Raw genomic sequence first — 27,508 nt, 5'->3', positions numbered from 1 at the left:
CAGTCTTGCGATTGAATGCCGAATAGCTTTCTCCTAAATACGCCTATTTCTCGAGAACCACTCATTAGAATTTCACGACATTTGACATGAAAATACTTTAGGAATTAAGTAACTGGAGTAAAAAAGTTAAATTTAACAAAGAAAATTCTAGGTATTCCAGTTAAGGCATAATCAAAGATCTCTCTGTTGAACTATGTAAAATAGTTTTAACTTGTGAACATCGTTACAAGTTTTTTGCATTCAAATATTAATAATGATAAAGAAAATTTAATGACTTGATTTTCTGCGAATAAAGAAAACCAGTTTTAAAGGCCTGTTCTTATTTATTCATGTTGCCATGACAACGGCACATAAGATCCAAAGTTTGTGTTGCTGACGTGTGTGTTGCCATTTTTGCGACCAAAGGGTTTTAGAGAAAAAGGTTATTGAAACACGGTTTTAAAAAATTGTGTTCAGCCACCTCAAATAAATGATCTTTCATATAATTATTCCCTTCTAAGAAGAGATCTTATTTGAATTAATCATTTAATTCCTCGGGTGCAAACAGCCTCCGGAAGAAAAACAAAGCTTACGCAACTTTATTTCAAGTGCCACTGAAACAGCAAAAATGCAAGCAAAAATATCTGTATCTTTTTTCTTCTTGAGCTCCAACTCTTGATTTGTTTTTCCCCATGAGCAATGTAATTTTCAGAAAAAAACAAAAACAAAACAAAATAAGAGGAATACCTTTTCCAAATCTCGTCGCCTCTTGATTAAACAACTCTTAGAAGTGCTCGGTAAAGACACTTACAGTCTATTGTATTCAAAAAACAGATCATGATAAAATCCCATATATTTTTGTCTTTACACAGCTATATTACCAGCAAGAACTGCCAAATAAAGTGTACATGTTCTCAACTTTGAAGTTGTCATTGCAAGCCTCGTGGCCCCGCAACGAACACTGGAAAAGTTGAAAATTTACAGAGTATGTAAACAACATGTAATTAACATGTAAATAATCAAAAAGAGACTGTAAAGAATAATTTACATGATTTTTCCCCTTTTACATGTTTTGGAGGTTTCATGTAAAAAAACATGTAAATATTTCAAGTGAAACATGTAAATGATGAAGAAAACACTGTAAATGTTTCAAAGCAAAGGGCTAAGATCATGTAAATAACATGTAAACTGTTCCAGCAAATACTGTAAATAGCCTGTAAATTTCTTGTGATTCAACCTGGAAACCCGTAAATAACATGTAAATTTAATACAGGAAGGCTGCCTTAATACTGTATATAACATGTAAATAAACAAGGGGAGGCTGTAAACAACATGTAAATAAAAAAAGGGAGGCTGTAAATAACATGGAAAATGAAAACAGGAGCCTGTAAATAACGTGTAAATCAAAAAAGGGAGGCTGTAAATAACATGTAAATCGAAAAAGGGAGCCTGCAACTAACGTGTAAATTGAAAAAGGGAGTCTCTAAATAACATGGAAATCAAAAAAGGAGCCCATAAAGAACATGTAAATCGAAAAAGGAAGCCTGTAAATAACATGTAACTCAAAAAAGGGAGCCTGTAAATAACATGTAAATCGAAAAAGGGAGCCTGTAAATAACATGGAAATCAAAAAAGGGAGCCTGTAAATAACATGGAAATCGAAAAAGGGAGCCTGTAAATAGCATGTAAATGGAAAAAGAGAGCCTGTAAATAACATGGAAATCGAAAAAGGGAACCTGTAAATAACATGTAAATTGAGAAGGGGAGCCTGTAAATAACCTGTAAATTGAAAAAGGGAGCCTGCAGATAACATGTAAATCGAAAAAGGGAGCCTGTAAATAACCTGGAAATTGAAAAAGGGAGCCTGCAAATAACCTGTTAATTGAAAAGGGGAGCCTGTAAATAACATGTAAATGGAAAAAGGGAGCCTGTAAATAACCTGTAAATGGAAAAAGGGAGCCTGTAAATAACCTGTAAATGGAAAAAGGGAGCCTGTAAATAACATGTAAATTGAAAAAGGGAGGCAGAAACCCTGTATGATAAATAACTTGTAAATAATAACTTGAAGAAAAATGCATGGAATGTACTGTTTTATTTTAATCAAATCTGTTGACCTTAATTATAACAGTAGAAAATATGCAAATTTATACAGAATCAGAAATTTATTGCAATCAGAACAAACTCAGTAAAATTCAAATAGTTTTTATAGGCCATGAATAAGGTTTACAATGTATACATTGCAACAAATAAAACATGTTTTCTTTTCTTTGTATCCATAACAAGACGACTTAAATGTAATTTTGTGCATGGCCAAAATATTTTAAAATACCATGACTGAGCTCCTTTAACCGAATTCAAGCACTTTTCAAGGAGACTACTAAAATTCAAGAGCTTTTCAAGATTGTGCCAAACCATGTCATATTCAGCTCTATTTAATCCATAAATAATAACATGATTAAGAACTATACTGTTGTCAGCTACAACTAGTAAAAATAATATTTTGCAATTTAGGTGTATTACTAAATCAAAATTGTTTGCGAATAGATACCTGTCTTAAATATATACTAAATCCACAAAGTCAAATGTAACATAATGATAATACCTTTGTCATAAAATGAATGAATAAACTGTTTTTTCTTACTAAGTAATTAATGTAGGATTAAATTAGCCTTAATAATAATTATGAAAAATGTGGGAGGCACGATGGCCTCGTAGTTACATGTAGTGTGCTCAACTCCTGATGGAGCGGTCTGGGTTCAAGCCCTAGGCGGGTACATTCTGTTGTGTTGTTGGGCAACACACTTTACTCTCAGTGCCTCTCCACCCAGGTGTATAAGTGGGTACCAGCGAATTTAATGGTGGGGTAACCCTGCAATGGACTGGCATCTCATCCAGGGGGAGTAGAAATAGTCCTAGTCGCTTCCTCCTACAGAAAGTGGGATAAGCCCCAGTCTGTTGGGCCACGTGGCTTGTATGCAGACTTAACCTTTACCTTATTATGAAAATTACTGCAATGTAAGTGTGAAGTATTGATCAACTTTTTTCATAGAGTGAATTGTTCTTTTGAAATAACAGAAAATAGGGAGAAACATTTACCACAGATAGAGATTGACATTTTAAATTCATCATAAAAACATTCATGCCAAAGGAATACTACATTGCATAACACAAAACAAGGCTTCTGACATCTTTTAGGCTATGTTTACAAAGGCACAGTTTCCTTCTTTTTCCAAACCTGTACAGAATCCAAACAGTACAAACATTTTGGACCCCTGACAAAACATTCACTGTAAACAAAATTTTACTTTTTCTTTTTGTGATAAAAAAATAACTGTACTGTAAAAAAAATTCATAGGGGCCTGTTGAAATTGAAAGGCCTATCTAGTACCATAGCTCCCATAACACATCATAAGTTAATAAATTATTGTTCTGGTACTACATGTATGTAAACTTAGCCTTTGCTTTTTATGATGAAATCTTATAGCTGTTGTATTGAACAATAAGTATCAACCTAGCAATCTAAGATATTTAAATTTAATGCTAATTCACTAACACAGATACAGTGTAGGTGATACTTCAAAGCATTAAAAATAATGTTTAAAGTGGTTGAATTTATGCCAGAAAGTGTTGAAGGTCACCATGTTAGACTGTAATGCACCAGGGACCCATTTCTTGAAGGTCCCAAAAAGTTTTCGCACCCAGAAAGCCATACCAAAATCTGAAACCTTATGCTTACAGAGCTGTTTTATTCACTTATTCTCAATATGAACAGAGGTTTCCTTCACACAAGAAGTTTCAGGCATATACAGCTCTTAGTTTTTAGACACAGCTCAATTAAAGATGGCTTTGTGGGCCCGAAAAGTTTCCAGGGCCTTCAAGAAATGAGCCTTGGACCCCTTATAGAGTCATAAGTACTGTAGACCTCTCAGTGGCTGATTTTTTTCCTGATCAAGCATCAATGCCAAGGAGTATGCACATATTGACCACTCTCAATTTTACTTCATCCTAAAAGTAACATAAAACATTTTGTTAAATGAGATAAGTTATGTCTGAGTATGAATCAGCAAATTCTGTGTATGATATCAATCAGCGAATTTTACACTGGAGTTATTATTTTGTTTCTTATCATTCCAATTTATACTGTGACCTTTGAAATCGGACTGTAGCTGGTCATGTTGACCAGCCAAAGTAATTTTAGTTCGGTCATGTCTCATTTCTGACCGGTCAAGATATTTACGAAAAAATCAAGTACACGTAATGTGAGCCAAATGAAACCCACAAGTATAGTTTGTTTGTTTCAGTCACTGCTAGACTGTTTAAAAATTGGCTTAATATTTTTCTGAACGGATTTAACCCCAGTCACTCGAATGGCATTCCTATCGATCTTGAACGCATGAAAAACAGCAAGTGAATGGTCTTTAGCAGTTTGAACAGATACATGTATGCATCGGCGTATGTTTTCGTATGAGGTCATAATAAAAAAGAGCTTAAAACTCTCAGATTTACAGTTGGGGATTTGACTGTATTCAAGAATGAACAACGTGACCGTCTCAACATGACATGACTGGTAAATATGACTGGCGAGTGAAGTTTTTGGCCAGTCAAGTCACCATTCTGGCCAGACACTGCCCATTGACCGGCCATTATTTTCAGCCCTGAATATTCATCAATCAAACAGATCTTACATCTACATCTGTAGCTACTGTGTGACAAAAAATTTGCATCTCTGATTGGAAGGCACTGAATGTCAGAGGATGTAGAAGAACTAAACTCAAAATCTGTGGCAGTAAATATTCAATGTTCACTATCTCCTACATTGTAATATTCATGCACAATAAATCAAACTCCTATCAAACAATGTTTAAATAATAAGTCAAGTTATTTGCAGGCACGATTTGATTGTTTCTTACGCACACTTATGCTCTATTGGTGGACAAAGGTACAGATGATGTCATAAACATTTGTTTTTGTTTCTTTGTTATGTATTACGAAGCAGATAGATTTTATGTTGTCATGCATCTGTTCAGTAATAGATCACAGAAGACATCAAAATGTGGTACGAACATCAGTGACACATGCCTGAAAAATTCACAGATTCTGTGACACACTCTGGTAATGGCTTATGTGAATATTTTTTGTTTTTACCGCATTTTGATGGTATCTGTGATCTACTTAAGGCAGGAAAAAACCTAGGTCTGATTTCCTCAGCCAAGTAAATTTTGCTCTTGGGCAAGTGAAAATAGAAGTTCAGTGGCCCAGTGGGCAAGTGAAATTACAATGTAGCCTCAGTAGTCTTGTGAGTCTGACTAAAAATGCCAGCTTGATAAATGATAATTTCCAGTCATCCCATTTCAAAACTTAAGACCTAAAGATTAGTTAATTATTAGGTTGAAAGCAGCAATTAGTTAGGAATCCGAGTGTACTTCATTCGCATTTGTCCTCTGATTTCCTTACTGGCCACCACACTGGCAACTAATATTTAAATGGGGGCAAGTGAAAACTGAAATTGACTAGCCCACTGGGTAAGTGACTTACAAGTTTTTTCCCTGCCCTGCAACAGATGCATGAACAGATGCATGACACATGAAACCTACATGTATTTGGTAAGAGCCGAATTTTGTACAAGTAAAATGTACAGCTGTAACAGGGCTCTAAAGTGCTGTCTCGTCATCCCAGGGTAAGGCAATCGATTGAAATCGATCCATAAATTGATATAAATCAATAAATTGAAGTTAATGTAAGTGTTATCAGTGCTATCAAACAATTGATAGAAATTCATACTCACATGCTAGAGAAGTTTCAAGTTATCGATTTGATTTTACCAAATTTATCAGTCATTACAGAATCAATTGAAAGTTGGTCTCTCTTTGTTAGTTCACATAAACTGTAGAAAAATTGTGTCCCTCAACACAATGTTTGATTGTAACTTTTTTACGTAGATTTCAAAGGCACTGCCAAAGATCCCCAAAACATAGTCCCCGATACATGTATGCCAGCAAAATATTCTGTTTACAAGATACGATGTTATGTTTTTATGCAATTGTATTCATGATTTCATATTTCACTTTATATCTTTTGTTCATTTCTTTTTTATTAAATGTTGCTTAAAAGATAAGCTAGTATCAACAAAATTGATAATGCTTATTGAAAATTTCGATTACTCATGACGAATCCTTTTATTGATTTCTGATATCATTGACTAATTTCTATTGATTGTTATGAAATAATCGAATGACTATACTGTGTCATCCAAGACAAGTAGATTTTCCTGCCTGGGCAAGTTACTTTTCCTTTTTTTCAAGTCCTGTGTAGTTTTCATGACAGTTTGAGGTAAATGTATACCTCTTTATAAAGTATCATAGTGTTTTTTTTTTGTGAAAGAAAATTCCACAACATTTAACTTACTATCAGCACCAGTGGGTGCAATGTCCATGTACAGTTGTGTATAACAGCATATTGTAACTTGCATGTAGGTACAACTGTAGACACCTGAGTAACTTCAGAATACTTACTCTAGCATAAGAGAAATCTCTCTGCTGGAGATGGCACATTACATTTTAGCTTACTAGCATTCACATCAGAGGGCAACATAACCTTACAAGAGCATGCATCAGAAGGAATCATAAGGTGTATATAAGCCAATAACAAATGTCGCATGCTCTTACTCAGTTATAGAGAACAGATAATAACAGATAATAAAACTCTTTATGCACGGCAGGTAAACATCACCAAAGTCGATTCCACAAGTAATGTAACTTCTCCTTGATAATGACACAGTCACAACCAAAGGCAAAACGAAATGTATACGTATCTTGACGTTACTTTACTCTACTCGTTCAATTTATGCAAAACTTGCTTACCTGTTGTTGTTGTTGCCTGTAATCGCTATCTTCAACTCCTGGGTAACGGAAAACTTTACCTTGAAACCGTGCACGGTGACGAAGCGAAGGTAGAGTGGATTTTGGCCCGCTAAAACAGAGCTCGAGTTCTATGCAAGTTCCAACGAACTGCCAAAAAATGGCGGGAGAACCGAAAGAACCTGGTACCTAACATGAAGACCGCTGATTCCTGCTTGTTGGAGATCGGGCACTCACAAGGCTTGTATGCTCTTATAGAGGGACTGGGATAACAGTGATGGCAATGAAAGCACAAAACGGTGGAAATCACCAAAAAAAAAAAAAAAAAAACAGTGAACATGCAAGGGCAGACTTAGTTGTATTTATCTTACTTGTAGAATGTTCATGTTTCGGAACATTTAACGCTCTAAATCGATGATATTTCGTTCGTTCTCAACGGTTCAGGGGCACAACTGTGACCTCGAACTTTCGCGGTATGAGAAATTTAATGTCTGTTGTTTTCGGATTGTTAAAAATGTCATTTTGGCTACCGAAAAAAAGTCAGCTATCATTTTCGGAAAAGCGGTAAGACCTAACGTTTTCGGAAAATGGACAAAAAAGCCCTAATAAGTTCGAGAATACTCAAGCTCCTCTAGAATAACCGAACAGATAAATTTTTTTTTTGCGCAACCTAAAATTAAGCTACAGAGCTTTGAAAGTACACCAGATAACCTAAAACGGCGTTTAAAAGCATTCGAGAGAAAACGGTCGTTAGGTGTCCCTTATGGTTCCCTGCCTAACCTAACTCCGCGTCAGTTCAAACTCGATCACCAGGGCTCTTTCCGTCTTGAACTCACACAACACGTGACGCTTTCATGGTCCTTCATAAATAAATACGTAGGTGTCCGAGAATTAATTTTTCTCTTTTCTAGAGACGTAAGCTTGGGACGCCTGCATGTGCAGTAACAATTCTAGTTTTACTTTGTCGTTGTGGATGCGCGGAAAGTTCACAAGAAGACAGCTTAGTGCGGTGTCGATCAATGCAGCGATTTAGTTTGGTGCATACCTTCTAACCCAACTTCAATTTAAAGCACATTACAGCACACACTTGGACTTTCGAGAACTTCAAATGCTTCAACTTAAAAGGCACCTTAATGGAGGCTTCACGGTAGGTTTACGGAGCTTTACGGCGGTGTTACATTTTAACTTTACGCGCCTTTAAAAGGTCCCGTTTATATGTTCTCGGTTGCCCGAGACAACCCTTCCTCTCTCTCTCTCTCCCCCCACCCCCTTCCCCCAAGTTTAACCTGGCCGGGGTAACTTTTCATTTATTTCTTTGCAAAATCCAACCAACCGTTTACAAGGGGATCGCGAAGCTGTCGGTAACTTGGAATTTACATCATTTGAACAGTCTCCGTTGGTTGGACCGTTACACCAGAGTTACATTAAATAAGCCCACTTTTCCATTACATGGTTTTTGCAGGGTTTAGGCAGGCCTTCTCTTAAATTTAGATCTTTTTTTTTTTCTAAGAGTCTCCATTTTACATTAACGTGGTCTTTACACTTTTTCGAAAAGCCCCCATTATCTCATTTAAGTTGTTTTCACAGCCTTTACAAGGTCCCCCTTTTTAATTTACATGTTTTTAACAGGCTATTTACAGCCCCCCACCGCACCCGTGCAACTTCTAGGTTTTCCATTTAAATGGTTTTTAAATGTTTCTTACAGGCTCCCTTTCTTTCATTTACATTGTTTTTACATGTTTTTTACAGGCCCCCTTTTTTCATTTACATGGTTTTTATATGTTTCTTACAGGCCCCCTTTTTTCATTTACATGGTTTTTACATGTTTCTTACAGGCCCCCTTTTTTCATTTACATGGTTTTTACATGTTTCTTACAGGCCCCCTTTTTTCATTTACATGGTTTTTACATGTTTCTTACAGCCCCCCTTTTTTTCATTTACATGGTTTTTACATGTTTCTTACAGGCCCCCTTTTTTCATTTACATGGTTTTTGCATGTTTCTTACAGCCCCCCTTTTTTCATTTACATGGTTTTTACATGTTTCTTACAGGCCCCCTTTTTTCATTTACATGGTTTTTACAGGGTAACAAATATAACATTTCCAGACTTTTGACAGCATTCGCTTGAATTATTTACACGTTTCTCACATGGTTTAGCAAAGCAATTTACATGCTTTTTACAAAGGCAGAGACTGTAAAAGTGCGTAAAATATTTTACAGGTTTTTACATGTTCTTCAAATGATCATTGTCGACAAAGACATTGTAAATCACTATTTACAGAACATTTACATGCTGTACTAAAAGCTGTAAATTTCCTGTAATTTTATTTTACAAAACCCTAACATGTAAATTGTAATTTACAAAGAATGTAAATCAAGATTTACATACTGTAAATTAAAATTGACATGTCCATGTAAATTTTCAACTTTTCCAGTGGAAAGATACCATTTCATTGCGTGTTTAACAGGTTATGCTTGATGCTGGAATAAATACATCTGACGGTTTTTAAACCTCATTCCACCAGTAGTACAGCCACTCCTTCTGCAAAGCTAGCTTATGTCACATTAGATGAGCTCATGACCACAGCTGGCTGGCGTGCAAGTTCTGTGTTTCCCGTTTATTATAATAAACCGTTGTTACAGGATAGCTCCTATTGGAATGTGTATTCTATCCTATTTTTTTGAGGACTCTAGGGAGCTCTAAAATCTCGCATGCAAATGAATGCAAAAGCAAAGTAAATTGTTCTAATTAAACGAGACTTACCTGTAAGTTGAAGTTTGAGCGAGATTCTACCGTAGCGTTTCCTATTTCTAATTACCTCTCCATGTTGGGATCTTATCACATCCACCTACTGCCACCAATCATGTAGTGGACTATATGCTGCCACATATATCAACTAATTCTTCTTGGGGTAGTCTATAAGACACCTCCAAAAATTTGCTCGCAAGACTGAGCTCGAAGTCACATGACTTGCTATCTCACGTGCTTTTCATTTCTGCAAATGCCAAGGTAGAATCTCAAATAAACTTTAACAGGCCATTTCCGAGTGCGAAACCATTGTTATGAAAATGCGTTTCATCTGTAATTTCATTTTCACGCAAATCAAAATCATTTTCATAAGAAAAGTTTTGCACGAGGACTCAAATTGAATCAGAGGCAGTAAGCAACTCGGAAATGGCCTACAGGCGGCGGAGTTTCGTTTCATTAGACAATTTTTTCTTTTTTTTTTTTATTGTTGTTATTGTTGTTATTTCGCTTGATACTTGAAGCTTACGAATTGATATTGCCATACATCGCCCGAGCAAACGCCGTTGGAGATTATCTTATGGGACTGACTAACCTGGTTTTCGTTTCGACCTGATATATGTAGGACTTAAGATTGACAAAAATGTGTGCTGTTTCTCTCTCTCTCTCTTTTTTTTTTTTTTTTTTTTTTTTCCATGAGTGACTTGAATGAGTGAAGAATCGGTTGGACTATTTCTCGTACTTATTTCAGCTCAAGCAGATGCTTATTATAACAGCTTAAACAGCATAATTATTAATTAACAGTCTATTTTGCAAGAAAATCTGAAAATGAGTGTTGACTTTAATTTCAAAAGGAATTTTTTTTTTTTTTTTTTTTGTAATTAAATTTGAAGTCCATGAGTTCAAAAATGCTCTTAGGTTATTAATTTGCATTTCATCTTTCTCTGATTTACTCGCCTTTCGCGAATCAAGGAAAGCTCTCCTCTTTAATTTGTTTAATTTACGCATTTTTAACACGGTATCAAAATGTTAAAGAAAACCATTGGCGCTAAAATTGTACAAACAGTGCATAAATTCGCTATTTCACTTTCGTGTCATTCTGTTAATTATAATGTAAGTGAATTGAAGAATACAATTTTCTTAAAAGGCAATTCATTGAGCGTGAACAGGTGAAACTGTTTAATATATTAAACAAAAGACGACAGAAATGAGCGAGTTCTCAAAAGCATGACCCCATAACACATCACAACAGAGAAGTCATGAATTTGAGCGCTCCTTCCACAAGCGGGACGGTCTCCCATGAATGTGAACCTTATGAATTTCTGCGAGGAAGTCCAGATCATACGGCTACTGGGGCGTACGCACTGCTTATCTTCATAACAGTCGTCAACACCATAACTTGTCCCTTCACCATCATTTTGAACGCGCTGGTGATGATCGCCGTGAAAACCAAAGCTCGACTGAAAACTAACTCCAACACTACACTCGCCTGTTTAGCTCTCACTGATTTGTTAGTGGGAATAATCGCCCAGCCCGCGTTTACCGGGTCCACGATATTAATCTCGCAAGGTGAAACATCTAGCAAATACTTCGCGAGGCGACGGATAGTGAGAACTACGCTCAGGTCGATAGCTGGAGCTTCAATCCGTCATCTGGTCTTGATCAACGTAGAAAGGTATTTAGCCGTGAAACACCCGTTTACTTATACAACCATGGTTACTAAAGCTCGGATACTTGGTTCGTCTGGTCTGGCTTGGATGACAGCGGTTGTGGCAAATTTGCCTTTACTTTTAACAAACAATAATATTTTACTAACGTTGAGCAATATTTTCTTGTTCATTGGTATCGCCACTATAGTCTTCTGTCAGGTTACAGTTTACATCGAAATTCGTCGTCATGAAAAAGAAATCGCTGCCCAGCAAGTCTCACAGGAAGCCAGACAGAAATTCTTGAAGGAGAAAAGAGCTTTTAAGTTAACAACTACTGTACTTTTTATACTATTGTTATGTTATTCGCCACAACTTGTTGTAAGAATATTATTTGTAAGTTCTAAAATCACAACTGTAAACAGCACTTGCATTGCCCTTTTTAGTGCGACGTCTATAGCAGTTCTCAACTCGTTTATTAACCCTATCGTTTATTGTGTCAGAATAAGACAGTTTCGCGTAGCCTTCATTGAAATATTGCTAAAAAAAACTACACTCAAGCTGAGCAATTTGAAAGGCGAATCTTCAGAATCAGGAGCATTGTGGTACCGCCTGAAGCACCGCAGGAAGTTGATGATCAAACCAACATCCGAACAACAACATGAACGATAACAACCACAATAATTAAAACAGCATTATATATGGCATGAATAGCAATATTTTAAAAAGCAATAACAGCGACGACAGTAAAGAAAACCGTGAAATTGTCAATTTGACTGCGTAACATCATTACAGTGTAATTTCGTTCTAATATTTGAGGAAGGACTGTAACATATTTAGATGTACTAAAACACTTTTGCTAATGAGCTGCGCACGTATGGGAGACAACAGCAATTCAATCGTTGATTTTAGCTGTTTTTTTTTTATTTAACAAGACAAATGGATCATTTACTTTAAACAAATTGATTGCCGACTTCGTAATATCATTGTTGTAATTTCGTTGTAATATTTGAGGAGTTGCACACATGGGATGGCCATGACCACAGCACTTGATCGTTGATTTTTTTTTTTTTTTTTTTAATTTCACGAGACAAATGTATCATTTTATTCTAAACAAATCCATTGAATTATAACGTGTCATTTAGCCTTCATGAAGTCTCAATAAAGATAACAGTTACCTTATTTGAACAACCTGCCCGAAATTTCAATATACTAAAACTGTAACGATATTTGTGATTAGAAAAAAAATGTTGTCGTTGTTTTTGGTGTTGTTGACTGCGTGCGATGGGCTGAGTGGACTCATATTTCCAGTTCAGATTTTAATTTTATACTGGTAATTTATCTTTTGTTAACAGTTTGGAAAATTTATGGTGCAGTCGTCCTAGCTAGGCCGGTTAAATCATTATTTCCGAGTGATTAGAGTCGGCTCTCGGTTGTCTTAAAGGTAATAAACTTACAAGAGACTCTAGAACTCATTAGCTGTGAGTACAACCGCTTCTTATATTATATTCAATTGACATATGCTTCCGATATTCGGAAATGACAACCTTTTGGGGAAGCTTTTTTCCTCATTATTGGCTGGCACGAAAGTTGATCAGAATCGAAACATTTCCACGAAAAGCAGTAAGCAAAATGTAACTGGCTGTGGGACAGTACTATTAAATAACAAACGAGTCGTATATATTCTTCCAAAGGTTCTGTTTGTGTTCTTGTCGTGTTTACCAATGCTTGTTGGCTTTGAAATCCTCGCTTTTCGCTTATCTTAAGCATTCGCTAATTGCATTTCTAGTGGCTATATCACTGCCAGGATAAAAAAATATTTCACCGGAACCGATTTTTCAGCCGAGTGCTCGTACACGTTAATTATAGCATAAAGCAGTATGAGCAAATTAGCACATACTTGCATTTACAATCTGACGGGGTATTGACTGAACTTGTGAACAGTACCTCCATAATAGTCAGTTGAAGTTAAATAATAGTCAACCGTCAAACTAAGAGTTCAAGAATGAAGATGCTTTTCTAATAATAATAATAATAATAATAATAATAATAATAATAATAATAATAATTAGAAATTCTGTTAGAACGGTTTTCAATTGAGTGCCGAAAGTAATCAGACAATAAACCATTTTGCTAATGCTAACGCCTTGGTCAAACGGCGCATGATAGTCGATGATAGTCGGTGAAAATTCGGGGAGAATCATTCAACTATCATCGACTATCATGCACCGTTTGACCAAGTTTATAGAGAAACTGATTATAGAGAACCTGATGGCCGCCTTACCACCAGTGTCTACAGGAAACCAACACATACTGATCAGTACCTAGCGTATGATTCACACCACCCTCAATCAGTAAAGCGCGGTATTGTGAAGTGTCTGTACGACCGGGCTAAACGTTTGGTGACCAAACCATCAGTAATCGTTGGAGAGAAGAAACATCTGTCATTTGTACTTGTTTCTAACGGATATCCCTCCTCTTTTGTACAGAAGATCACAAAGGCACGAACAACCCCAGGAAGAGAGCCCGTCGCGGAATCTAAATCCACCGCCGTTTTACTTTATGTCCAAGGAGTTTCGGAGTCTCTCGGCCGCTGCCTAGAACAAGAAGGCATTAGCACCGTCTTTAAGTCCGACACGACACTTCGGTGACACTTAGTGCGACCAAAGGACACCGTCAACCCGGCTAAACAGGATAGTGTTGTCTACAGGATTCCCTGTGAGTGCGGCAAAGTCTACATTGAGGAAACAGGGAGATCTATACAGGAGAGGATCAAAGAACACGACAGGGATATACGACTCACCCGTACCCAGTCCTCCGCCGTTTCTGAACACACCCACGAGACCGGCCACTATCCTATCTGGAATGAGGTCAAGTTTATTGATCGAGATCCTCACTGGTACACACTAGGGTCAACAAGGCTATTCACATAAGACTTAACCCTAATAACATCAACAGGGATAAGTGAATTGAAATTCCTGAAGCATGGATGCCCACGATCAAAAACACAACAACAGGAGAACGGTACAACAGCGGACCACTGAGGGAACAGCTACTCGCCGGAACAATGGAACAATAGGAGGATCGAAATGCACCAATCACAGCCGACCTTTGTGATATAAATGATACCGTGCAATCAGTCGACCTTATCGCCTGAAGAAGACAAGCAGTAAGCAGTCGAAACGTCGCGATCTACATCTCAAGTGACTACATCGTGAGACAAACGATAATACCCTTTATTAGGAAATAATTATTTGCATTAGCAAAATGGCCTATTGCTTTGGTTTTGGTTTTGGTTTTACTACGCTTTGAGATTGGCTGAGTGGTCTAATTGGTAAGTAATTGGTTTGGTTTTGGTTTTACGACACTCAATTGAAAAGGGCTCTAATTGGGATATCTTAATTAATTGTTTTCCTTCTGCTGCTCTTCGTAATGTATTGAATAAGTCCTAACTTTTCATAAGATTGCATCCATTGAAGGAAGCTCCTAATAGTTTTACGACTTCGCGTGCGGCTTAGGTAAAAAAAAAAACAAAAAAAACTTGACAATCTGCAAGCGCTCAAAAGATAAAAAAAATCATTTTTTTTCGATATTTCATGACGTCTTCGTTTTCGAACCCACCAACCCTCCCTATTTCGCACTCAAACCAGTTCCTCTTGGAAATGCTTTTTTCCTGCCATTTACCTTCGGCTATCTCTAGCCCTCGCTATTTTAGACTGTTAGTTGCCTTTCCCAAGAGATCTAGCTTGCGTAGCAGACGTTTCCTCTCCATTTTCCAGCGGGAGAGATCGAGCAAATGAGCGAGAAAATGAGCAAGCAAGCGAGCGCGCCTGGGGTGAGCAAAAATTGAAGGAGAGAACACTCGCTCGCAGTTTCGTTCCCTTCGCGTGCTTTTGGAAATAAACGTCTGCTACGCAGAATACGAGGGTCCGGGATAACAGGGCTCAACTGTGAGCGAAAATGATTGTGTGAACGAAATGGAAGTATTTCTTACCAGTTTTTCTTCCACAAGTCTGGTTTCTTCGTGTCAGCTAATAGAAATAAAGTTCCGTGGACATGTGAAGATGTAATACTCTTTGTCTATAGCAGAACATTTCAAAAAGTGTCCTTCAGTAACTGCACTGTGGATCAGGTGAAGTTTTTTTGCCGAGCTTTATAAATTAGCATGTATATAAGTTTTTTTGTTTGTTTGTTCTTTTAAACCCGCATGACACGGCAGTTGCATGTGACAAATTGTACAATTGTAACCTCCCAAATGAATCATCACGTGGTCTGAATTGGGTGGCAACAAGGATGTAAACACGTTAGCCGAATACAACTATAATAATAATTTGCTTCAAGCAAGCTTCCAGTATCGTTCTGGGAAAGAAAGTCACATGACCCTGGCTAGCACCCGAGCTCAAGCGCCTCGATTAAGAGTCCGACGTGCTAACCATATTAGGTCAGTATGGCAATTCCTCCACTGTGTTGACCATAATCTACTATACTACGTTTTTATTCGTCAACTCATAGTTAGTAGAGGTCAACTAGCGGCAACTAGCGGCAACTGGTTATACCGATGGTTCAGGTGGAGGAAAGGGAATATTAAGTCACAGTCCACTACATCTAGGGTGAAACCAATGATCCCCACTGTGCATGCATCCATACAACTTTCTTCTTGTGTCTGAAAAGGGGTTCATGTAGCCTACGAACGCAGATGGAGTAACGCCTCTTTATCCGACGCATTTGCTAGCTAAGGAACAGGATACCTGCGAGGCCCGTTGTCAATCATGTACTGGAATGTTTTTCTGCGCTAACACACTAAACGGAGTTGAAAAGTGTCTAGTTCAAGAGCCTTGTTGTGGTTCTAAATAGAACGTACAATCTAACGACAATTCTAGTCTAGTAAAAATGACACGCAAGTTAGCTCATACAATCGCTGTGAAGGTGTAGACAACGTGTATATCATGGGAGGCATGATATGCACGTGACAAGGCATGCCAATTAATTCAAGGAAATACACAAACAAACCAAAAAATCTTGATCACATTGTCATAAAAAATATATACAGTCGAACCCCTATCAAGGGGCCAGCTGTAGGGCTTGCCACAAGTTGCTCGACAACTTTCTGGCAACTTTTCGTATTTCAAGCAACTTTTTTTTGTTTCGAGCAACTTTTTGCATTCTGAGCAATTTCTAGTTTTCTAGATATCCGAGCAGCTTTTAGGGCTTTAATTGGCCATGCTTCCATATTTTAAAATGTTTCATTAGACAATTTGTGAATTTCCTGTGAAAAAAGAGCAGTTCCTCCACTTGGGGCAGATCATGGGCGAAAGATGTATGCAGCCGGGCTTTTAGGTCAGCGGTTTTTTAAAGAAAATCCAAAATGGCGGACGAAGATTTACGCTCCACTGATTGGAGTGTTTCAGGTTACGAAGATCATTCAGATCCTTTGAGGGTAGCCGCAGAAGCAGGGGCAGGACTGAGTACTCCAGCGAAAATGAAAATGGTTAGAAGTCTTGACCGTGAACAGCAACGACAATTTTATTGGCTCATAATAGAATTTTTACAAGATTAATATTGTTATATTGATATTGATGCGTAGTATTTACTCATACGTATTGTGAACAAATTTATTCAGCGACGCTGGTTACAACGCAAAACTTCACAAAAATGCTCAGAAATTTTACTTTTGTTGTACAGATTGCATATTTTTGCATCAGACCAAATAAAAGAGGAGAAAAACAAAAAAAGTTTTTGCTTTTTGAGGCAACTTATGAGCAACTTTCGTTACAAAAAGCTACTTTTGACTTTTTTTAGAGCAACTTTTGAGAACATTTTTGAGAAATTTCGGGCAACCTTTTGGGAAATCTCGAGCAACTTGTGGCAAGCCCTAACCAGCTGTTAACCGCCCACCCCCTATATATCCCAGATATCAAGGTTCCGCTTATCAACCGCTCAACAACACCCAACGGATTGGGGATCACTAGCAACTGATTTTCACAGAAACGCTCAAACTTGACTTTAATGAAGATTTTTGTGACTGTTAAACGCAATCAACATAACAGAGAGATGAAATAAATAAATAAATAAATAAAACTACGAACATGCAGTTTATTCTCAAATTAACACATCAAATGTGGTTTAGCGTTGCCTGCACTCTTACCGACAACGATATGCGTCATCACAGTGGTCAAAATGTTGCTGCGCTTCGTGAGTCCAGAACAAATTTTGACCACTGTGATGACGCATATCGTTGTCGATAAGAGTACAGACAACGATAAAGCATATTCAATTTGTTTTTTACCACAATATCAACGTCAGATAAAATGTTTTTGCGGAGCAAGACCAAGAGCTTGACACATTGACGCGAGCAGCGTTGTCTGGACTCTTATCGGCAACGGCAAATTAGCCAATCAGATTACAAGATTAGTAGCAATTGTGGTAAAAACTACTATCGACGAAAATTGCCCTATTTTCCCACAGACTGAATATTTCCAGAAAACCGAAAATTTTCACCTAGATCAAAGATGCAACTGGATGGTTGCATGCATGGATAATAATAGTCTGAACTTTACTAAATCCTTCAAAAAGATTAATTTTACAAACAATGGTACCCGTCAGTCGAATAATCCCTGCCTGCAGGGATTATTCGACTGACGAATATGATCACGTTAATCTCGAATGGCATGATAAACTGAAACATTTTCCAACGTTAACGTGCATGTCCAAGATTTAAACATCTCGTAGCGTTTCTAATGCAGCTGACGTCACGTAGGCCAAATGAATCGTCACCCCACTCTCTGTTGAAAAACAAAAATTACGATTTTTCAACTTCCATATGCCTGGTATTTTCAGTGCCCTGACTTCCTATACTTACATCGAACCTATTATAAGAATAACTTCACATTAAAAGAATATAGAAGGAATAACGTGCGTCTTCCATCGTGTGTCTTCCATTAGTTATATAATTAACGTGATCACAGGAAAATCTAATTTGACGGTCGACACTACGGGCTAGGGATAGCTTGCGATCATGCCATCCCTCCTTTCCTCTCTCCCCTGTAAGGTTTTCCTTCCCTTCAGCCTCTTCGCACCCCAACCTCCTCCCCCCCCCCCCCCCCGCCGCCCAAACAAAAATAAAGAAAGAAAGAAAGAAAAACAAAGAAAGAGAGAAAGGGAGAAAGAGAGAGAGAGAGAAAAAAAATAGAGAAAGAAAAAAGATAGAGAGAAAGAAAGAAAGAAATATTTACACAAACAAAATAAAAAAAATACGCAAATTTACACAATAAAATAATTCGTATAGTTCCAATATTAGACCTTTTCTTCTGACATCTGGTGAAGGGTATACTCATATGACTGATATTAAAGCAATCATTTTTGTTTTGCGATTAAATCATTTATAGCCGAGAAATTTGCAGTTATGTGAACGTGCCCATACCATTCTCTGCGATGGCGTTCACATACGAGCTCTGTAATTTGCCAGATACTCTTTCCTCGGTTAAGTATTAATGCTATAGATCTAATATTTTACCTACATCATCTCTACATTATAGGCTTTAACCTATTCATTTTGTTTTTGGATTTAATTTTTTATAGCCGAGAAATTCGCAATTATGTGTACGTGCCGTACATTCTCTGTAATTGCGTTCCCATACAAGCTCTTTAATTTAACAAATATTTCTTTCCTAGCTTGAGTATTTGAGCTATGGATCTGACATTATGCAGACATCATCTCTGTATCATTGGCCCTAAAACTGTCAATTTTGGTTTTGGATTTCTTTTTTATAGCTGAGTAATTCGAAATGCACATTCTAATACATTATCTCTTTTAGCGTTCCCATACAAACTCTGCAATCTCCCAAGTACTCTTTTTTTCTAATTTTAGTATTAAAACTATAGGCCTGAAATTTAATAAACATCATCCCTACATCACTGACTTTAAAAATGTCTTTTTTATGTTTGAATTGATTTGTTTATAGCTGAGCAATTCGCAATTTTGTAACGCGTCTCAATGCGCAATTCTGAAAGTCTAAATAATTGCATCCTGTTCTCGTGCTACGCTTCTATAGCTCAGTTGTTAAGACGCAACAGTACCGTGTTCCTATCGAGTTTAAGTAGAATTCTACTGGTAGACTAATGCACATCCTGTAATCTGGTTGGCTGAGCCGTTGCACAATATCATCCATTAGTGTGCAGCGGTTTGATGTAGTCGACAAAACTGCAACGCTTCCTCGTTTCTCCGAAGTTTTTGAAAGAACATTTAGAACCAAATGGAAAATCAGATTCCTGAGAGGACTAAAAGGAGGACATTTACGGTTTCTTAAATTAAAAAATTCGAAATTTTTGAAAGAAACTGATAAGCGCGTGTACACAACTGCAAATGTCAAGATAAACTGAATCACAATTTGAAGGAAATTTTAGTTAGAATTCTACTAAAATAATTAGATTACTCATTATCGAAATCTAATTGCTAAATAGAAACACGAGTGAAAGTTTGGAAGAACGAGAAATGCTGTGGAAGCACTAACCATTAGGCGAGTGTATCCACAGCTTTTTCAAGTTCCCCCAAACTTTCACAAGTGTTTCTATTAAACAATTAGATTATGAGCTCGAGATTTCTATCGCGTAATAGTTAACGAGGGGGTAGCGCTCGTCAACTATCGCGAGCGAAATCGAGAGCGAATAATCTAATTGTTCTAGTTCGTATCGTGTGATAGTCCGGGTGAGGGTAGTTCTGATAAGAGCTATTTTTGGTGACTAGTTGTTGTGAGTCACCAACAACAGTTCTTTTCAGAACTACCCTCACCTGGACGATCACACTATACGAACTACTGATACTCCTGGGTTCAAACCATTTGCTATGAGTTCTACTATGCTAATTGTTTTAGTATAAGTCTACTAGCCGTTCAAAACTTAATCTAAATCCTCTTCACAGACACTTCCAAAACGCCACAAGCGGCCGTCAGCAAGGGCACACAGTTACGCTACCTACTATCTATCACAAAATAGATAGTGAGTAGCGTAGCCAATTAGAGAACGGTATTCGCAATAGAACGCTAGTAGATTTATACTAAAACTCGATAGAAACACGGGGAACATTTTTTCAATTTCTTTTAGAAAACACCGCGACAAAAGAAAATTAACTTTGATCATCAACATATAAATTCTCTTTGCTCGCTCTTTGCTCAGAAGCTCGTGCTAGTTCTGTTTCTATCGAGTTTTAGTATAAATCTGCAAGCGTTCTATCTCGAATGCCGTTTTCTGGCTGGCTACGCTACTTACTATTTATTTAACAACTAGGTTCCATGTTGCCGTGGGTCTGTTCAGTAATAGATCACAGATGACGTCAAAATGTGGTAAGAACAAAAAAGTGGCACACGAGGCGATAGCCGAGTGTGTCACTGATGTTCTTACCACATTTTGACGTCTTCTTTGATCTATTACTGAACAGTCCCACGGCGACATGGAATCTATTTGTTTTATATTATAACAAAACAAACTACTACAAAATCTTTCAACATAAATCGAAAGCCGGCCTCCTTTGCCCACATTGGAGAACACGATAATAGCCATTTGACGTAATCTATTGTCTATACAAAATGTACAAGATGTTTTGATTTTTCATTCCTGACATCAATCTATGTCAACAATTATTTTGAGACAGAGACAAGTTGAACTTTTTAAATAAATTCGTTTCATAACCATTTTGTGTATTGGGTTTGTTAAATTCGAGACAAAGCAATGATTTCTTACCTTAAAGTAAGCTTAATTTCAAAACCAATTTTGTGTTTGGCTTAGTCTCGCTCGACTGCCAACTGAGACTGCTCGAGTATTTTTTCTGATTATGTCATTTTCTAAAAAAAGAAACGGCTTTTTCTTTCTAGTTTCTTTCTGCTTCTCGTACCTGTTCAATGCCTCGGCAAGACTTTTTGTTCCATATCTTTCGCCCAGCCACAGTAAAATATTATCTAAATTCTCAAAACTTTCCACCATTTTAAAACACAGAGGGAAAACCTTTGTAATGATGACGTCAATGTTGCGTCTGTCCTCTAATAGATCACAAGCAAGAACCAATCAAAATGAGAGAACAACTTGTGTTATTATATAATCTGTGATAGATAGTGAGTAACATAGCAGTCTGCGCTTGTTAACAAAATGGCGGCCGCTTCTTGGCATTTTCGAAGTGTCTGTGAAGAGGATTTAGATAAAGTTTTGAACGACTAGTAGATTTATATCAAAACAATTAGATTATTCGCTCTCGATTTCTATGCGTGATAGAAATTTCGAGTTCATAATCTAATTAACAATTAGATTATGAGCTTCAGATTTCTATGAAGTGATAGTTGATGAGGCCGAAGGCCTGATCAACTATCACCTCACAGAAATCGAGAGCGAATAATCTAATTGTTTTAGTATAATTCTTACTAAAATTTACTTCAAATAACCGTTTCCAATTATTTATTTACGTATTATTAAACTTTGTGCCTGAAAAAGGTCGCTCGGATTGAATTGTCATTTAAAATTGAAGTTGCGTACACGTGTGCATCAGTTTTTTTCAATAATTTCAACTTTTTAAATGTCAAGAAACCGTAAATGTCCTTCATTTCGACTTCTCAGGAATTTAATTATCCATTTGCATCAAAATTTTCCTCGAAAACTTTGGAAAAACGAAAAAAACGTCGCCCTTTCCTAGACGACCTCCAGCCACTGCACACTAATGGCTGATAGTGTTCAATGGCTCAGCCAATCAGATTACACCATTTATATTAGTATACTAGTAGAATTCGTATTTTCTTTGGGCTATTTTCTGAATTCCCACAGACTAATCTTAGCTCATCACGCCCGAAAATAGTTTCGTAAATTTTTGTTGTTTCTTTAAGCTCTATCCGGCTCCTTTCTCTCCAGAAAACTCACAGTGGTAACATCAAAACTGGCTACAGCTGAAGAAAAATAGGAAGTTTACTTTTAAGAACTCAGGATGATCGCTCGATGGTCTCCAATGACTTTTCTCGCGCAGCACTTGGTAGTGTGCACGAATAATTCTTCTTTCGAAACTTTTTTTTCGATCTTTCGTGATAAAATAAAGCTAAAACATTGTAGCGCCGGTTGTTATTAGATGATTATTCACCTTGGTGTCGGTGAATGGCAAAGGAAATTGCTCTTCGTTAGCTTGGCTAAAATTTTCCACTATCAACTTCGAATTAAAACTAAATTATTAATTCAGAATTATACGGACAATAAGTTTTGGCAACTCACATTTTTTACTCTCATGGCAGAAATTCCTAATCAGATCCCTCTTTTCCACTATCTCCAGTCCTCTGGCCAGTTCCGCATAAGTCGCGGCACTGCCTTTAGTTTCCATCCCCCCCCTGAACATTGCGTAACTTTTCTCGAACAAGCCTCTAATGTCTTCATCAATTTCGTCCAGCTGTGGGTCTTTCAATTTCAAGGCTCTCCCTAGTTGCTTCCAGTTTTTTATCTCATGGACAAGACTGAGGACATCTTCTGGGCCTGGCCTTCCTTCCCTGAAGACCACGTTAGGGGTGGCTGCCGAGAAATATACAATTACAATTCAACTTTTGGCTTCCTGATTTTCTCCCAGCCCAAAGCATACTTTCCCCAATTGGTTTCGTGTTTGTTAATAATTTAAGGTTGAAATTTGTTAGAAGGGTCTAAGGTTCTTTTTTGCTAGATTCAAATATTAAAAATGAACATAAATAAATAGTACGCAGATCGGGATTTTCCAGAACGTACGCGTAGAGCCGAAAAAAAAGTGAAACAACAATAAGCAAAAACAACAACAACATAGCGCACAACAACACATTCAAGAAGGGCACAAATTTCAGTGCAATGTGAAGTAGCATTGTACGTAAGGTAAAAATTAATGCTTTAAACTTCAATGTGTTGCATTTTACAGTTTAATCCATAAGTAAGGCCTCATGATTCCCATACATGTAACAATGCTCATGCTAATGGCTACTACTTACTGCTGAGATTCTCAACATATTCCTCTCCCGATTTGGGACAACAGTACTTTTCTGCCAGCTCTGGCCTTCCGACAGCATCGTGCTGTAAAGCTTGTCCGAGATCTTCGTAAGTTGGTGGGTTAACTTGCACCTCAGTCCATCTTTTCAGCATGCGGTAGCATTGCTCATATTGGCCTTCCCTGTCAGCTTCGATCTGGTTGAGATCGGAATCTGCAATACGCAGCTGTCGGCCGAGAACTTTCCACCTGGGACCAACTTCTCGTGCCAAAAGATGCAGTTCATCAGCAGAAGGAGACCCAGACTTGAAAACAACATTCTGCTCAGCAGCTAAGACACAAAACGTCATTACTGTTCGTTTACCCGGGCAGCAGCCAGCAATGTTAAGTAATCATCTTTTAAAGCATTTTTGAATTGAGCGGCGAAAATCATCAGTCAATTCCTTTGGTTTGGTTTTACTATGGTTATACATTGACTAAGTTATCTAATTAACAAATGGAAAACATGTGCCGTGTTTCTATTCTGTGATAGATAGTGAGTAGCGTAGCATTGTGCCCTTGTTAACAGAATAACGGCATGTCTTGGCGAGGTGTCGATGTGTCTTTGAAGAGGATTTAGATAAAGTTTTGAACGACTAGTAGGTTTAAACTAAAACAATTGGATTATTCGCTCTCGATTTCTATCCGTGATAGAAATCTCGAACTCATAATCTAATTGTTTATTAATAGAATTCTACTAGTATACTAATGCAAATGGTGTAATTTAATTGGCCGAGCCATTGAACACTATCAGCCATTAGTGTGCAGTGGCTGGAGGTAGTCTAGGGAATGACGACGTTTTTCTCGTTTTTCAAAGGTTTTGAAGGAAAATTTGGATGCAAATGAATAATTAAATTGCTGAGAAGTCTAAAGAAGGACATTTACGGTTTCTTGACTTCTAGAAAAGTTGAAATTATTGAAAAAACTGATGCGTGCGCGCACACAACTTCAATTTTAAAAGACAATTCAATCCTTGCGATCTTTTTCAGGCGCAAAGTTTAATAATACCTTAAGAAATAATTGGAAACCGTTATTTGAAGTAGGCATAGCCTTCGGCCTCATCAACTATCACCTCATAGAAATTGAGAGCGAATAATCTAATTGTTAAATAGAAACACGATTTTAACTAATCAGTGCGAGTTATTTCTGAAGACTCTTTTCTAATGTAAAAAATAAAAAATGTGAGTTGCCAAAATGCTGTATCTGACCGATTTTCCAAAATCATGCCCGCTATTTTTGTGCAAAGTCTTTAACACGATGCGTGGCTTCCGTGCGATAATTGACATAACGACAACATGTTGAGTGTTCGCTTACTGCTAACTATGACCTAGTTTGTTTGAAGTGCAATCGATTCTCGATGTAGGAAGCTCCTGTTCAGTCTATTTAGGACGATGCAGGCCTTTAGAAAGCTATAGATCAGCTCTCCGCCGCGGTTTTGATATCTGTACGTTCGTATTGACTTAGACTCCAATTTCATGTTGAAAGCACTGTTAATTAAATTTCACGTAAGGGCTACATTTTCGCTGAAATATAGAGGTAAATAACCGATTCCACTGCTTACCATGTTGTTGTTGCCATGGTTGGTTAATTTAACCCACAGTAAAGACATAGTGAGATAAATTAGTGTCTAAATTAGTGCCGCGTCAAATGGTCAATTCAAGCTCTAATTTAGCTTTGTTTGGCTCGTCCAACTCATTTGCAGCGACTTCAAAGGCTTCTATTAAGAGTACACGAGGTAGATAGCACTCTCAGTACGACAGGGCCATATTTATGTACACTATCTGACCGATTTTCCAAAAACACGCCCTATTTGGTGCAAAGTCTTTAACACGGTTTTCATAAATTCAGGCATATATATAACTTTAATAATTTTATATAGTACATATTGCCTCCTTATATGCTACAAGTAAGCATTCGTGGGAGGCGTGAAGGTAGATACAGAGAGAGAGACGTGCGCGACACTTGCGCAAAAAAAAAAAATGTTCAAGTGGAGACGTTTTTACTAAAACCTTATCACATTCACCTTTTCGCCAGTTATATTACCTTGCGAACAAATAAACTGATGCTATTGAGAACAATACACTCAGTTATTCAAATTATTAAAGTTATATGAATGGAGCTCAGTCACGGTATTCTGGGTTAATTTGGCCACGTACAAAATTACCTTTAAATTGAAGGAATCCCGAAAATAAATCGATTCTACGCCAACTGCTCTTTCACTTTTCATTTCAAATGAAATTGAAAACTTTGATTGATCAGTTAAATCGACTTTTAATGGTTTCGTGTTAGTGTGTTTTTGAGATCATTTCGTGTGTGATCTGATTACTTAAGGTGAATAGCTAATATTTATCTAACTATTTTTTATAGCGATTATTTTCCTCGCCGCTTCGAGACTTGTTAAATATTCTTCCACTATTCACCTCGTTTTCAAAGAATAATTGTAAAATATATCAGCAGCATTAAACCCGTCTATATATAATTATTAGCTTGTGCCTATGAAAGTAGAATTGTGAATTATGAATCGAATTTGACTGTTTTAAAAATAACGAAGCTCGATCTTAATAGTATGACATCACTACGAGTTACCACTAGTTATATCAGGAATGTACCACTAACATCTTGGACTTACCTGGTCTCATAGCCGGTGTTTGTATATCTAGGTTACTGCGTGAAATGTAGTGAAAATAATGATAACGTGAGTGGCATCATAAAGTTGTCTGAAATCATGAGTCCGGGTAATATTCGTGTTCTATGAGATGGAATTCATGTTTATTTATTTATTCATTGTGCAAAGCGAACTTTCGAATTCCCATATGACTATGACTGGCTAAATCAGGCAAAAGCTTGGCGCTAGTTTTCAGGAGTAGTTTATCCTGTTCAATTTCATTTCAAATGAGGACAGTATTGCTTTTCCTTTGAGTGTTGTATGGCAGCTTTGAGGAAGATTTTCATTAAAATGTCCGTGACAGAATTATGCCACGCACAGGACATTCCATTTTGTCCGTTACATTCCTTTATTATCTCCCTCCCTTAAAATACTGATATACAAAAAAGACTGCATTTCCGCATAAAAGGCTGGAATTACCACAATATTTCATGAGTTTGCTAAGTGGTGCGCTTTTGAGAGCTCGTCATAAAGCGGCAAGAATAACTGCACTTTAAAATAAGGATCGTACACATAAAAATAATGGTACACTTTACATGCTTACCTTTCCACGTCTTCGAAGTATTTTAGAATGGAATTGGAACTCTCCTGAAGCCGACTCTCACATTCTCCCGTTTTTTGCTTTAATGCTTGATTTTCTTCTCCTTGTTGGGAGGCAATTTTTAGGCTACAATGAAAGGATCATAAGAAAAAAAGTTGTCGTTAGCAACTGGGCGCTTAAGCTGCTGCGCATGAAATGAGCCTCCCTATTACGCCCTGTTTTTACGTTTTATGGTCGAAGGTCGAAGTAAATAGAGGCCACCCAAGCACAAGGCGAAAATTTATTAATACTTTTTTATTTTTTTATGCTTTCGCCGATGCTGACATCATTGCATCCTTTTTTAATACGCGCGATCCGACCTCTAAAATATGTTTAACAAGGGGCAGGTATGTTTTACTGGTCGCAAGTTGCAGATTCAAAAACTGACTTATAAGTTTCAATGAACCTCTTTCAGTAGCACTTCGGGTAGCAACAGTAGCACACCGGTTAGCCTAAGTTAAGTCGGGCTGCATGCAGTTAGCCTTTACGTTGGTGTTTATGAAACTTCTCGATTCGAATAAACAGGTTGTCTTAACCTGCAACCAACAAAATATAACTGCCGGTTAACAGGTTCGAAGCAAGAATAAATGATGGAACATAATCAATCAATCAACCATGTTATTTCTTAATTAGTTACAAATGACATTGCCTTTTTTTTTTTTTTTTTTTTTTGCCCTTATATAGTTTTTATTTATTTATTTATTTTTTAATTTTGTTTGTTTTTTCTTTTTGCCCTTACAAGCTAAATGCAATGTAATGTTAAGGCGATGTGATTGTCGCATTATATTGGCCGCTAGTTGGGAGAAACTATATTTTCGTATTAGGCAGAGTCGCGTAGCGACGAAGCCCAATACGAAAATCTATTTTCTCCCAACGCCGTCAATATGACAATACAAATCGAATAATGCAAATATTGCATAATGCAGTGTGTACTGAAGACTGACACATGTTAGTCACACAGGTCCCCGGTCGTCAGCTGGGGCTTCCCCCCTGGCAGAATACGAAGAGCAGTATATATGTGCGCATGCGCG

The 27,508-nt window shown here is 37.3% G+C and overlaps 1 protein-coding gene, 1 long non-coding RNA gene and 1 pseudogene across 3 annotated transcripts; 1 reads left to right on the top strand and 2 right to left on the bottom strand.

Annotated features, from left to right (window-relative positions):
* Nucleotides 1-6,281: 6,281 nt before the first annotated feature.
* Nucleotides 6,282-7,160, bottom strand: LOC149101055 (uncharacterized). The gene is made up of 2 exons (XR_016203096.1): nucleotides 6,840-7,160; nucleotides 6,282-6,573 (listed from the first exon to the last, which is right to left on the bottom strand). It is a non-coding gene; the product is annotated as an uncharacterized LOC149101055 (long non-coding RNA).
* Nucleotides 7,161-10,655: 3,495 nt separating this feature from the next.
* On the top strand, nucleotides 10,656-11,893 carry LOC149101054 (adenosine receptor A3-like; annotated as a pseudogene).
* Nucleotides 11,894-17,214: 5,321 nt separating this feature from the next.
* Nucleotides 17,215-26,440, bottom strand: LOC110055347 (uncharacterized). Of its 2 annotated transcripts, XM_089276217.1 has the most exons (4): nucleotides 25,862-26,440; nucleotides 23,198-23,524; nucleotides 22,467-22,757; nucleotides 17,215-18,010 (listed from the first exon to the last, which is right to left on the bottom strand). In XM_089276217.1, coding segments are annotated over exons 1-4 (630 nt in total). In that variant the 5' UTR covers nucleotides 25,872-26,440; the 3' UTR covers nucleotides 17,215-18,008. The 2 variants fall into 2 exon arrangements, with proteins under 2 accessions (XP_089132343.1, XP_089132342.1); XM_089276216.1 differs by having other exon boundaries at nucleotides 23,198-26,440.
* Between the last annotated feature and the right edge of the window lie 1,068 nt (nucleotides 26,441-27,508).

Source organism: Orbicella faveolata, unplaced genomic scaffold (genome assembly GCF_042242905.1).
Source record: "Orbicella faveolata isolate gen_17 unplaced genomic scaffold, um_ofav_v1 contig_4, whole genome shotgun sequence".
Classification (NCBI taxonomy): Eukaryota; Metazoa; Cnidaria; class Anthozoa; order Scleractinia; family Merulinidae; genus Orbicella; species Orbicella faveolata.
This window is presented reverse-complemented; position numbering and strand designations above follow the sequence as displayed.